The sequence below is a fragment of the Papio anubis genome, chromosome 9, assembly GCF_008728515.1.
Source record: "Papio anubis isolate 15944 chromosome 9, Panubis1.0, whole genome shotgun sequence".
In the NCBI taxonomy this organism is placed as follows: Eukaryota; Metazoa; Chordata; class Mammalia; order Primates; family Cercopithecidae; genus Papio; species Papio anubis.
In genome coordinates, this window is record NC_044984.1 from 115358544 (window position 1) to 115372121 (window position 13578).

Below are 13578 nucleotides of genomic sequence, written 5' to 3' on the forward strand. Positions count from 1 at the left end.
GGAGTCTGCTTGGCTATTCTGGGGAACCCACCAAGACAGAAGAGGAGGAAAAAGGATGGGACGTGAGGAGAGGTGTGAGTTCTCACCTGGAGCTGGAGGGCTGTCGCTTTCGGCGGGGTTGGGGAGACTCTTCCTTCTCACAGCCTCCAGGGACAGACGTGAAGAAAAGGCGGAAACCTAAGATTCAAACGGGCAGAGTCAAACGAAAACAAAACGAAACAAAAAGAAAGATGAGAAACAAAAAAGGTAAACAAGAAAAGAAACAAGAAAAAATTTAAAAAAGAAACAAAAAGAAAAAATAAGAGAAACAAATAAAAATTTTAAAAAGACACAAATTAAAAAAATTTAAAAAAGAATAACAAGAAAAACCCAAACGAACAACAACAAAAAAAACAAAGGGGAAGAGTCAGCACCGCCAGATGCCAACCCCTCTTCCCAGGTGCCAGGTGCTGAGGCTGCCCCACCTCTGCCCTCAGGGGCTCCTGGTCCAGAGGCAAAGACCCGGGAATCAGTCGCCTAACTACAAAGTGATTCTGCATCTGCCAAGAGTCATGCTGATGCCTGATGGAGCCAGTGGAGGGTGTGCTGGAGCGGTGATGCCTGATGGAGCCAGTGGAGGGCGTGCTGGAGCGGTGATGCCTGATGGAGCCAGTGGAGGGTGTGCTGGAGCGGAAGCCAGCAGCCACATCAGCTCAGCAAGCCCTCAGAGGCTTCTGGAAGTCAGCACTTGAGCTCCTGACCTAAGGCAGCCTTCAAAGTGGTAAATGTGTTGATACAGGACAGACGCAGATGGGCAAGGCTGTGAGGGCAGCAGTAAAGTGCTCCTGCTCGGGGTGACACAGATGAGGCCACCTCAGGCAAATGACTTTGTTTCTCAGGGCCTCAGTCGCCTTGTCTGTAAATGGGGTCTCATCATAATACCTGCCTCACCACAGGGCTGAGCGGATGAAAGAATGGTGCAGTAGGCTCATGCCTGTAACGCCAGTACTTTGGGAGTCTGAGGCGGGAGGATAGCTTGAGGCCAGGAGTTCAAGACCAGCCTGCGCAACATGGCTGAACCCTGTCTCTACAAAAAATACAAAAATTAGCCAGGTGTGGTGGTGCATGCCTGTAGTCCCAGCACTTTGGAAGGCCAAGGTGGGCAGATCGCTTGAGGCCAGGAGTTCAAGACCAGCCTGGGCAACACAGCGAGATAATTCGCCAGAGTTGGTGGTATGTATCTATGGTCCCAGCTACTCAGGAAGCTGATGTGGGAGGATAGCTTGGGTCTGGGAGGTTGAGGCTGCACTGAGCTATAATCGCTCCACTGCACTCCAGGCAGAGCAAGGCCCTATCCAAAAAAAAAAGAATATACCAAAACTGTTTTGCCCAGCTGCAGACACACATTAGGTGCTTAATAAATGATAGCTTCTATTAAGTATAACCACTCACCATCATCCTCTGAAGCGACTTTCTGTACCTTAGCTTTTGTTGGCTCCTTTGCTGCTTCTGAGATGGTAATGAAGCTAAGGGGAGAGGAGATGGTTGATTTAAGATAAGATTTTTGGATAACAACAAAAACAATTTAAAAAAATTCTTTTTGAAGTGGAGGGGATAGAGCATGTGATAAAAAATGCAAAAGCAGAAAGCATGCTGGCATAGTAAGAGGGTTGATGGTCTGATTATAATATGCTGACCAGCCTCTGCCACTCAAACTGCAGTGCTTCATTTGTTTAAAGCCCACTTTATTCCAGCAAGTGTTGAAGAACTTTTAAAGACATAATAAAACAAAATGAAAGCAATTTCAAATAGGGCAAAGAGATATAAGCGCAAGAGGAACAGAAAGACCTAGAAGTGTGGTTAAGAAGTCCTACCCACTTGTTAGAGAGAAGGCATACATTTTGCTCTGAGCTTCCTAGCAGCAAGCATGAAAAGTGAAATATGACCAATCTAGAAAACTGGTTCATAGGACAGCTTCTGGGGCAGGGCAGACCTGTTTTAATTTTTTTTTTTTTTGAGACAGAGTCTTCACTCTGTCTCCCAGGCTGGAGCGCAGTGGCACGATCTTGGCTCACTGCAAGCTCTGCCTCCCAGGTTCATGCCATTCTCCTGCCTCAGCCTCCCGAGTAGCTGGGACTACAGGCGCCTGCCACCACACCGGCTAATTTTTTGTATTTAGTAGAGATGGGGTTTCACCGTGTTAACCAGGATGGTCTCGATCTCCTGACCTCGTGATCTACCCACCTCGGCTTCCCAAAGTGCTGGAATTACAGGCTGAGCCACCGTGCCTGGCTACATTTTTTTTTTTTAATTAAAAAAGTTGGAGATAATTGTAGACATGCAGTAGCAACAAATAATGCAGAGGTTCCACAGACCCTCCACCCATTTTCTTGCAATGGTAACATTGTGCCTCACTACAGCACAATATCACAACCAGGAAATGGAAATTGATCCAATTCATGGACCTCATTCAGACTTCAGAGACCTGAGTTTTGAATCCTGGTTTTATCACTTATTAGCTGTGTCCCTTAAGTGAACAACTTTACATCTCTGAGCCTCTGTTATCCACCTGTGCAGTGGGAACGATGAAGGTCCCTACCTCTTAAGGTTGTCACAAGGATTGAAGGGGAAAACGGATATCAAGCACTTGTGGCACACGGCCTGGCCACAAATACCTGCTCAGTAAATGGTAGCTATGATGATGATGCAGATGATGACTGTCATCAAGAAAAGCTTCGGCCTTCACAGGATCTCTAACATAAAAATAAACCACATTTCTCTAGAGGCACAAGGCCGGAAGCATGTCTCTGGCGAGTGCAGATGGAGATGTCACTGTGCACCGCAGAGAACAAGGCTCTCAGCAATGCCCTCAAGGCAGACGCACCAATGCCCTGGGTGCTTTCCCTAACCTCCCTTCCTATATGCCAAAGGTGCCCCCCAAGTCCTGTTCAGGAAAAGCAACCTGGGGAGAGGGAGTAGAGATGATGCCACTCAGGCACCTGTTCTTGACCCCACACAGTGGTTCCATGGTGGCCACCAGGAGCATTTGGCAATGTCTGGCGACATTTTTGGATGTCACAGCTGGTGGCGTGAGCACTACTATCATCAAGTAGGTAGAAGCCAGGGATGTTGGTAAACATCCTATAATGGGAAGGATAGACCCCCACGACAAATGCTAGTCAAAGATGTCAACAGCGCCAAGGTTGAGAGACACTGACTTAACACAAGGGACCAAATGCAGTATCATTTACATCTTTTTTTTTTTTTTTTTTTTTTTTGAGATGGGGTCTCGCTCCGTTGCCCAGGCTGGAGTGCAGTGGCGCGATCTCAGCTCACTGCAACCTCTGCATCCTGGGTTCAAGCGATTCTCCTGCCTCAGCCTCTCAAGTAGCTGGGATAACAGGTGTACGTCACCATGAACGGCTAATTTTTGTATTTGTAGTAGAGGTGGGGTCTCACCATGTTGGCCAGGCCGTTCTCCAACTCCTGTCCTCAAATAATCCACCTGCTTCGGCCTCCGAAAGTGCTGGGATTAGAGGCATGAGCCGCCACGCCCAGCCTAAGGTATCATTTAGATTTCTTTGGAGAAACATGAAAACGCTGCAGGGGCTATTCTAACCATGGCTGGCTGGCATTTCTACTGCAGAAACACCTCTGTGGCTCAGAGCAATGCCAAGCAGGCCCTGTTCAGCCTGAAGCCACAGAGTCACAAAGAAAAACTGTGCTCCCACAGGCTGAAATGCAGCTGCCTTCCTAAACACCTCCCCTACATTCTCCAATTGAGGGGAACCCTGTGGGGTTTAGGCTGCGGGGCTCTGGCCCATTATTCTGTCTCAGGAGAATAGCTGGTTCACACTTTGGGAAGGCTCATTTGTCCTTTTTGATATCTACTTCGACTGGAATGGCAATGGCCCCAAATCCTGCCTCATCTCCCTTTCAGACCCCTGCCAGGGCTCTGCCAGTCAGGAACGGATCTAGCCCAGTGTATCTCAAGACCCGTTCCATAGGTTGTTGACTAGTCTTCCATGAAACAAAGGCACTGTGGCTAAACAAGTTTGGAAAATGCTGGGCTAAACAGTTACACAGGTCTCTTCACTACGGGAATTCTCAGAGCCTTGAATATACTACTATGGCTTGCAGTCTGCAAGGACACGTGGAGGTATGTAGATTGCAGTGTTTCTCACACTTCTTTGCTGTTGGACCTCCTTTTTTCTAGAGCCACGCTTTGGGCTAGTGCTAGAATCTAAATGTTTGTGTCCTCCCCAAATTCTTATGGTGAAATCCTCACCCCAGCTGGGCATAGAGGCTCACACCTGTAATCCCAGCACTTTGGGAGGCCAAGCCAGCTGGATCACTTGAAATCAGGAGTTCGAGACCAGCCTGGCCAACATGATGAAAACCCATTCCTACTAAAAATAGAAAAAATACAAAAAATTAGCCAAGCGTGGTGGGCCCGCACCTGTAATCCCAGCTACTCAGGAGGCTGAGGCATGAAAATCGCTTGAACCCAGGAAGTGGGGGTTGCCGTGAGCCAAGATCGCGCCACTGTGCTCCAGAGGGAGACTCTGTCTCCAAAAAAAGAAAAGAAAAAAAGAAATCCTCAACCCAGGGTATTAAGTTTAGGAGATGGGGGCCTTTGAGAGGTGATTAGGTCGTGAGGATGGAGCCTTCATGAATGAAATTGGTGCTCCTATAAAAAAGGCCTGAGAGAGACCCCTCGCCCATTCCACTATGTGAGGACGCAGTGGAAAGGCGCCATCTGTACTGGGAAGAGGGCTCTCCCCAGATGCTGAATCTGTTGGTGCCTTGATCTTGGACTTCTCAGCCTCTAAAATGTTAGAAATCCATTTATTTTGTTTACAAGCTACCCAGTTTATGTTATTTTGTTATAGCAGCCCATATGGACTCAAACAGGTTGTATTCCTTGACACCTACTTTAAGAATGCCAACCTGTATCCTTACCAACTGGGTGATCAACCTGTGTTGAGAATGTAAGATAGAGACCGGGCACTGTGCCTTGCACCCAGAAGGCACCCAAGAAATAGGAACACGGCCCTTCCTTGCCCTCTTGTGGCAGGAATGAGCTTCTCGATGTTCCTCTCTTACTCTCATGGTTGCAGGATAATGCAGGGGCTTGGCCAGGCACAGTGGCTCACACCTGTAATCCCAGTACTTTGGGAGGCCAAGGTGGGCGAATCACTTGAGGTCAGGAGTTTGAGATCAGCCTAGCCAACATGGTGTAACCCCATCTCTACTAAAAATTCAAAAATTAGCCTGGTGTGGTGGTGGGTGCCTGTAATCTCAGCTACTCGGGAGGCTGAGGCTTGAGAATTGCTTGAACCCAGGAGGTAGAGGCTGCAGTGAGCCAAGATCGGGCGCCACTGCACTCCAGCATGGGCGACAGAGCGAGACTCCATCTCAAAAAACAAAACACAAAAAAACGTGGGCTTGGAGTCAGACAAATTTGAGTTTGAGGCCCAATTCTGCTCCCTCCCGGGTTCTGAATCCTGAATTGTCACTTAGTAGCAGTGTCCCCTGGGCAAATGACTTTGCCTCTCTGAGCCTCAGTTACCCATCTGTACAGTGGGAATGATAAGAGTCCCTACCTCTTAGGGTCATAACAAGGATTAAATGAGAAAATGGACATCAAGCACTTAGCACAGAGCATGGCCACAAACAGTTGCTCAATAAATGGTAGCTATGACGATGATGTGACTTTAAGCCAACATATCTCCTTGCTGACAGCCTGTTTCCTCACCTGGAGAATAAAGGTAACAGCAGGACCCACATGATAATGTTGTTTATGAATGCAGGGAGGTGACATATGCCAGGTGCCTGCCACCGTGTCTGCTTGGACACCGTGAGCTCCCAGCCAATGTGAGCCATTGCTATTTGTATTAACAAGGGCAGGAGAGGAGAAACTCCACCTTTATTTACCTGTCCAGCAGGGCTCCCAGCTTCTTGGCTACGTGGGCTCGGAATTCAGGGGTGGTCTGAAGCTCGTTGCCATCTTGTTCATGCTCATCCACTTTATGCCTACGACACACACAAAGAGACCTCACTTCCTGCCCGCTCAGAAGCTGTCCCCATGAGCACAGGGACCATGTCTGTCTTGTTCACCTGGAAATGCCAGGTGTGTAGTCTAGCATCTGGCACACGCAGGGGATCAGTATTTGTTGCATGAATAAGTGAAACTTGAACCCAAAGTGCATAGTACCTGAGGCTCGGTTGGGAGGTTGACAACTGGTTATTTGCAGCACCTGTGGAAAAACAAAAATTGGGGCATTTATAGAGGAAACAATGACAGCAACAACAAATGCGTGCCAGGCACTATTTTCAGCAGCTTAAAATACATATAACTCATATATATACATACATATGTAACTCATATATATTATATCTATATATAAAAGTTATATACCCATAACTTAAAATAGTTACATATATAATTTAGTTATATATGTATATAATACAGTTACATATTTTATGTAAGTACATTTTATATAGTTATATATATAACTTAGTTATGTAACTTAAAATAGTTATATATATAACTTAGTTATCTATACATAAAACTTAAAAGTTATATATGTAACCTAAAATATATGTAACACACATAACTCAGTGAATCTTCCCAACAACCCGATTGGAGGGGCTACCATTATCCCATTTTGCAGAAGAAAGAGATGTAAAATAACTCGGCCAGAGTCAAATACCTAAGTGACAGAGTTGGGCTGAGGGCCCAGGCCATCTGACTCCTGAGCCCCCTCTTAACCACCACGCTATGCTGAACAGGCAGGTCTAAGTGTGATTTGACTGCACAATTTAATGCCTGCCTGGCTGTGTGCTAAGTGCAGGGGAAGAGAGAGAAGATGGCTCGTTTGTGGATCACATTTTTCAAGCCAAAATAGTGGGGTTGCCTGGCCTTTTGGTCATTCCCTCAAACCAGATACTGAACGCCTTTTATTAACCAGGTGTTGTCATTGCTGAGCAACTTACTCGAATATCACTGTCTGCATGGAGCTTACATTCTAGTTGGTAGAGAGAGATGATAAACACACATACATAAACAACATGTAAATTTGGATAATGGTAAGTGTATGGAAAAAAATAGAAACAGGGGAGGGAGGTGGGGAGTGCTGGGCTGGGGACTGTTATATAAAGGTGGGCAGAGAGGGCTTCATTGACAAGGTAACATTTGAACAGAGATTTGAGAGAGGAGAGAGAGTGAACCAAGTGGGCATGTGGGACACAGCCTTCCAGGCAGAGGGAAAGCATCTGCAAAGGCCCTGAGACTGGAGCCTGCCTGTGTGTTTAGAACCAGCAAGGAGGTCAGTGTGACCAGAGCCCACCCAGTAAACCGAGAGCAGCAGAGATGGAGAACTCAGGGGGAGCCAGATCATGAAGGGCCCTGACGTGGGCCAATAGGAGGACCTGGGCTTTGAGGAGGAGGAGCTCTGGAACTGAGCAGAGGAAGGACATAAACTGACCTGGGTTTTGACAGAGCATCTCTGGCTGCTGTGTGGCACGAGACTGTTGGGGCAAAGGCAGGAACACGGAGTCTGCTGCAGTAATTGAGGTGGTGAGAAGTGGCTAGACTCCAGATAGATACACTTTTAAGATGGAGTCAAGGCCGGGCACGGCGGCTCACGCCTATAATCCCAGCACTTTGGGAGGCCGAGGCGAGTGGATCACGAGGTCAAGAGATTGAGACCATCCTGGCCAACATGGTGAAACCCCATTTCTACTAAAAATATAAAAATTAGCTGGGTGTGGTCGTGCACACCTGTAGTCCCAGCTACTTGGGAGGCTGAGGCAGAAGAATCACTTGAACCCAGGAGGTGGAGGTTGCAGTGAGCCGAGATCATGCCACTGCACTCCAGCCTGGCGACAGAGTGAGACTCCATCTAAAATAAATAAATAAATAAATAAATAAATAAATAGATGGAGTCAATAGGATTCACTGACAGACTGACTACAGGGCGCGAGAAACGAGTGAAAGTTAGCTCTGAGGTTTCTGACTTAACTAACAAGATAAAACGTGCTTGTATATTTAAGGGGCCAACTGAACAAAGTGGACACTTGGTAGCTCTGGGCCCAGTGGAGGGCCATGGTGTATGAAACTGCTCCACGGGGGCACTGCTGTGTTTATGTCATCACCTATACACGTGGCATCTGTGTCCTAGTACCTGTGGTCTATGTCACTGTATCCCAGAGCACAACACAGAATGCTGAACATGCCCCATGCTCCTGGAGGTGGGTAATGTGGGGGCCTGGATGGACAGTCTTTAAAGACCTGGTCTTTCGTCTTCAGCACATAATCACAGGGAAGAAGAGCATCTCTTCCATCATGACTACAGTGTGATGAAGGTGAGGTACCATCAGCGAACAGAAACAGTTATTGCAGAGGGAGACAGTTCAGTTGAGTCCTGGCTGTGCCACCAAGCTGTGTGATGCTGGGCAAGTCACTTTATCTCCCTCAGTCTTTGTTTTCTCATCTATAAAATAGGAATACGATCACCAACCTTCTGGAGGTAGTGTTGGAGACACTGTTTCCATGCCCATCTCCTTCCTGGATTTGTAAGCTACTTGAATACATGGTCTGCCTCTTTTTATCTTTGTATCCCCGGATCCTGCCATAGTATCTTGGTTTGAATTAATTGCTGGAAAAATAAATCAAAGTCTATGCTACCCTAAAATTAAAGTGGTTTGAGTGACCAGTTCATCACTGGATTTAAGAGCTGTCTCTAGAGGTTACATAAATAAAATAGTGACCTATATTTCCACATAGTCATGGACCAAAGGGTGGGAGTTCTGACCACAATAGACACTTGTCCATGGCAGAGTGGCACAGCAGCAATGAAGAGCATGGACTTGGAGTCAGGTAGGCCTGGATTTATGCCTGGCTCTGCCACTTACAAAGTGGACAACCTTGGCCAAGTTATTTCACCATTATGAGCATCAGTTTTCTGTAAAATGGGGCTAATATACCCTTTTGTGGCATTGCTGGGAAGATGAAAACAGACAACAAAGTGTTTAGAACAGGGGCAAAAAGTAAATTCTCAACTCCTGGTGGCTATGACCAGACGCACTCAAGAATGTAATCTAGGCTGGATGCGGTGGCTTATGCCTGTAATCCCAGCACTTTGGGAGGCCAAGGTGGGCGGATCACCCGAGGTCATAAGTTCGAGACCAGCCTGGCCAACATGGTGAAACCCTGTCTCTAATAAAAATACAAAAAAAATTAGCTGGGCCTGGTGGCAGGTGCCTGTAATCCCAGCTACTCAGGAGGCTGAGGCAGGAGAATTGCTTGAGCCTGGGAGGCAGAGGTTGCAGGGAGCCAAGACTGTGCCATTGCACTCCAGCCTTGGTAACAGAGCAAGACTCTATCTCAAAAATAAATAAATAAAGACCAGGTGCGGTGGCTCCCACCTGTAATCCCAGCATTTTGGGAGGCCGAGGCGGGTGGATTGCCTGAGGTCGGGAGTTCGAGACCAGCTGGCCAACATAGTGAAACCCTGTCTGTACTAAAAATACAAAAAATTAGCTGGGCATGGTGGCAGGTGCCTGTAATTCCAGTTGCTAGGGAGGCTGAGGCAAGAGAATCACTTGAATCCAGGAGGCAGAGGTTGCAGTGAGCTGAGATCGTGCCACTGCACTCTAGCCTGGGCAACGAGAGTGAAACTCCATCTCAAAAAAAAAAAAAAAAAAAACTAGAAGCACAGGGGCTCACACACCTGTAATCTCAGCACTTTGAAGGTCGAGAAGGGAGAATCACTTGAGCCCAGGAGTTCGAGACCAGCCTGGGCAACATGGCAAAACCCCATCTCTACAGAAAATTAGAAAAGTACCTGGGACTACATATCTGTAGTCCCAGATACTTGGGAGGCTGAGGTGGGAGGATAATCTGAGCAGGGGGAGGTCGAGGTTGCAGTGACCCATGATTGTGTCAGCCTAGGTAACAGACTGAGACCCAGTCTTGAAAAAAAAAAAAAAAAAGAGCAAGAATTAGGCAGGAGGAGGAAAGCAGTCCATGTGGAAAGACCAACCACATATTTGCCACCATGTATTGGGCCTTTAAGATGTGCCAAGCACTGTAGATTGCATTATCTCAGTTACTTCTCAACCTTATGGGGTGGGTACTACCACTACCCACACTGTAATTTGAGGAAATTTAGGTACAGTGAGATTTAAGTACTTTGCTCAAGTTCCCACTGCTAATGAGTGAGATGGAAACTTGCAGAGAAAACTGTGGTTATGGTACTAGGGGGTGAGGGGGGCAGACTATGATCTGGAAGCTACCTACAGGAAGTGCAGTATGGTAGGAGGGAAGGAAGGGAGAGGAAGGCAATAAATGGATCACCAAAGGGCTTGTAAGTCCTTTTAAACAAATGCAGCGGTTCTTAACCTTGCTTTGCCATAGCCTTCTCTAACAGCCTGGTGAAGCCTGGTTCTCTTCTCAGAGTAATGTTTTAAATGCATGAAATGCAACATATAGGATTACAAAGAAAACCAATGATACTGAAATTTAATTATCATGATAGTAAACAACCAAACTTGTGATATATGCTCTTCTTACATCTTAGATCTAGAGATGGGTCTTAAAATTAGAGTGGCACATTTTAAATCAGGGATGAGTGTAAATGACTTTTTCCCAATATCTATCTTATTATCAATAAAATGATATATTGATATCTGTATCTGCAAAGATCGTAATGAGATACGAAAATCTGTGACTTCTGTTGGGATAAAGTAACGGTATTGCCAGAACTACTGTGGCTTAGTGCTTGCATGATGGAAAGAGACTATACAGTTCAGTCAGAGGAGAATGGAAAGCAAAGATGCAACATTTTTTCATTCCAGATTCAAGAACCCTTGCGTTCTTGAATTAGGCCCCTTGATGTTGAGGGGTTCTGTATTTATTCCCAGGGGACTAGGGAGTCACGGTCAGAGTGATGTGCTGAGCACTGCTCTTGGCAACCTCAAGGGTGGGAGAATGATGTGTTGGAGGTGGGGAAAGGCTGGGTGCGAGAATACCGGGAGGGGGCTGTTGCAGTCATCTCGAAGAGAGGGCGGCCTTCCCAGTGTGGGGCAGTGAGGGCAGACCCAAGGAAGCAGAATCAAAAGACATTTGGGTACCTCAGTTTCCCCGACTGGGAAAACGAAATACCCTCCCTACTGCACCTGCCCATGCTTTCAATCAGCACTACATCCAGTCCCTGGAGCTCTCTCGGGGAAGGAAGTCGAGTCCCAGTGACTCCCTCCTCACCATTCATCCTCTCAGGCTCCAGGGGAAGATCCCACGCCCCTCAGCCAGTCTCCCCAAACATAGTACCCTACCGGCTCTTGGCTTTACTGCCCCGTGCGGGCGTTGCTCCAAACCCCAGGCCGGCATTGCCGCCTCGCGGCACCGCTCCAGCTCCTCCGCATCGCTACTGCTGCTGCTGCTTTCCGAATCGCTCATATTGCCACTGGGCGCCGCCATCTTGAACCACCGCAAAGGATTGTGGGGAACACCGCCGTTATCAGCCCTCCCGCACGACCTCACGTGAGAGGAGAGGCGCGAGGCATTGTGGGGATTGTAGTTCCAAGACCCGGACTGCCAATGGCCTTGAACTGTACTGGGTTGGGGATACCAGGTGGGAATGGGGAGGTGGGCGGTTCTCAAACGCAAGAGCTAGAAGGGCCTAAGAGATTAACTTCTCCAATCTTTTCTTCATGAAGAGATTTCCAGAGGGGAAGGGAATCTCCTAAGGAGCTAATGACAGAACCAGGATTAGTTCCCAGGTTCTGATTCCATGTCATTTATTCTAGTAATTTCCCAGTCCAGCTGGGCCTAAGAAACACCTTAGAGAGCTGGGGATGAACAAAATCACTTTATTTTTGTCTGTGGAATGCTGTTTCATGTTTTATCTTTGAAGACAGGTATGTCAAAATTTTACTAAAATAAACTCTCTGGCCTTGAGCTTTTCTATTTCAAAAAAGAGGAAGGTGACTGATATGGTCTGAATGTTTGTATTCCTCCAAAATTCATATGTTAAAATTGGCACCCTAAAATAAACAACAGAGAGACTGACTCTCCAAAATAAAGCATTTTTTCAAGAATTGCAAGAAATTGCAATTTGAGATATGCATGCTATCGTGGACTATAGGCACATTAAAAGAGGTTGTGGCAAGGAGAAAAGACAAAGAAAAAGTCCACATAAGCTTCTTTGAAACAAGTACCATTGATTACAGGAGCCTGTTGCAGGTGCTAGTGTTAGCTTATTGTGGAGACACCCACTATTAGGCACATATCCTTGTGCAAGTGGCTTATCTATAATACTGTGGTTTTGAGGAACTTTTTTTTTTTTTTTTTTTTTGAGACGGAGTCTTGCTCAGTCGCCCAGGCTGGAGTGCAGTGGCATGATCTCGGCTCACTGCAAGCTCTGCCTCCTGGCTTCACGCCATTCTCCTGCCTCAACCTCCCGAGTAGCTGGGACTACAGGCGCATGCCACCATGCCTGGCTAATTTTTTTGTATTTTTAGTAGAGACGGGGTTTCACCATGTTAGCCAGGATGATCTCAATCTCCTGACCTCATGATCCACCCGCCTTGGCCTCCCAAAGTGCTGGGATTACAGGCGTGAGCCACTGCGCCTGGCCTGAGGAACTTGTTGAGATAATTTCTGTGACAGGCATTTGTTAGGGTTTGACATAAGTGACTCCATTTTGATACTGATAACTTCCAAAAAGTCCTCACTCCCAAGGTGATGGTATTAGGAGGTGGGACCTTTGGGAAGTAATTAGTGAAAGGGTCTCGTATTGGTTTGAACCCTGAGAGCGTGCCAACACACAACACGAGGCAGTGTGGGGCAACACACTCTTTTATTTTATTTTATTTTTTTTTTGAGACAGAGTCTCGCTCTGCCGCCCAGGCTGGAGTGCAGTGGCGTGATCTTGGCTCACTGCAAGCTCCGCCTCCCGGGTTCATGCCATTCTCCTGCCTCAGCCTCCGGAGTAGCTGGGACTACAGGCGCCCGCCACCTCGCCCGGCTAGTTTTTTTGTATTTTTTTAGTAGAGACGGGGTTTCACCGTGTCAGCCAGGATGGTCTCGATCTCCTGACCTCGTGATCCGCCCGTCTCGGCCTCCCAAAGTGCTGGGATTACAGGCTTGAGCCACCGCGCCCGGCCTAACACACTCTTTTAATGAGCACCTGTGTGCAGGTGGGCTGAGGCTTAAAATGGCGTCTGCACCACATGAGGACGGGGCAAGGGTTTTAGAGTCTCCTGTAAACAGGAAGTGTCTCAGTCTGACGTGACTGCTACGCAGTACCCGGACGGCCTCTCTCTCTGTCCTCAGGGGGTACGTGTCTTCCAGCCAGCTCTCTTCCTGCTTCTGATGTCTTGCTGATGCATGCTGCTGGCGCAAGTGGCCTTGTGCTTTGGGACTGAACCTGAGGAGAGAGGAGTTGTTCATTCTCTTAAGCTTTCAGGCCCCAGGGAGAATCTTTCAATTACGTAATGGGGCCTGAGCCCTCATGAACTGGATCAAGGCCCTCATAAAAGAGACCTCAGAGACACCTTTGCTCCTTCCACCATGTGAAGACTCAGTGAGAA

The 13578-nt window shown here is 47.3% G+C and overlaps 1 protein-coding gene across 3 annotated transcripts in view; it reads right to left on the minus strand.

The window, feature by feature from the left end:
- Nucleotides 1–12315, minus strand: part of C9H12orf43 (chromosome 9 C12orf43 homolog) — a 14799-nt gene extending 2484 nt beyond the window's left edge. Inside the window, exons 1-5 of one of the 3 annotated variants that reach the window (XM_003907271.5) lie at nt 11320–12315; nt 6197–6239; nt 5917–6015; nt 1432–1505; nt 87–177 (exon numbers count right to left, since the gene is read on the minus strand). In XM_003907271.5, coding sequence (XP_003907320.2) covers nt 87–177; nt 1432–1505; nt 5917–6015; nt 6197–6239; nt 11320–11464 — 452 coding nt within the window. In that variant the 5' untranslated portion in view covers nt 11465–12315. Of the gene's footprint in view, nt 1–86; nt 178–1431; nt 1506–5916; nt 6016–6196; nt 6240–7469; nt 7727–11319 lie in introns of those variants that run through there. The other 2 variants (XM_009181855.4, XM_021923034.2) reach the window with 2 other exon arrangements.
- Nucleotides 12316–13578: the final 1263 nt, after the last annotated feature.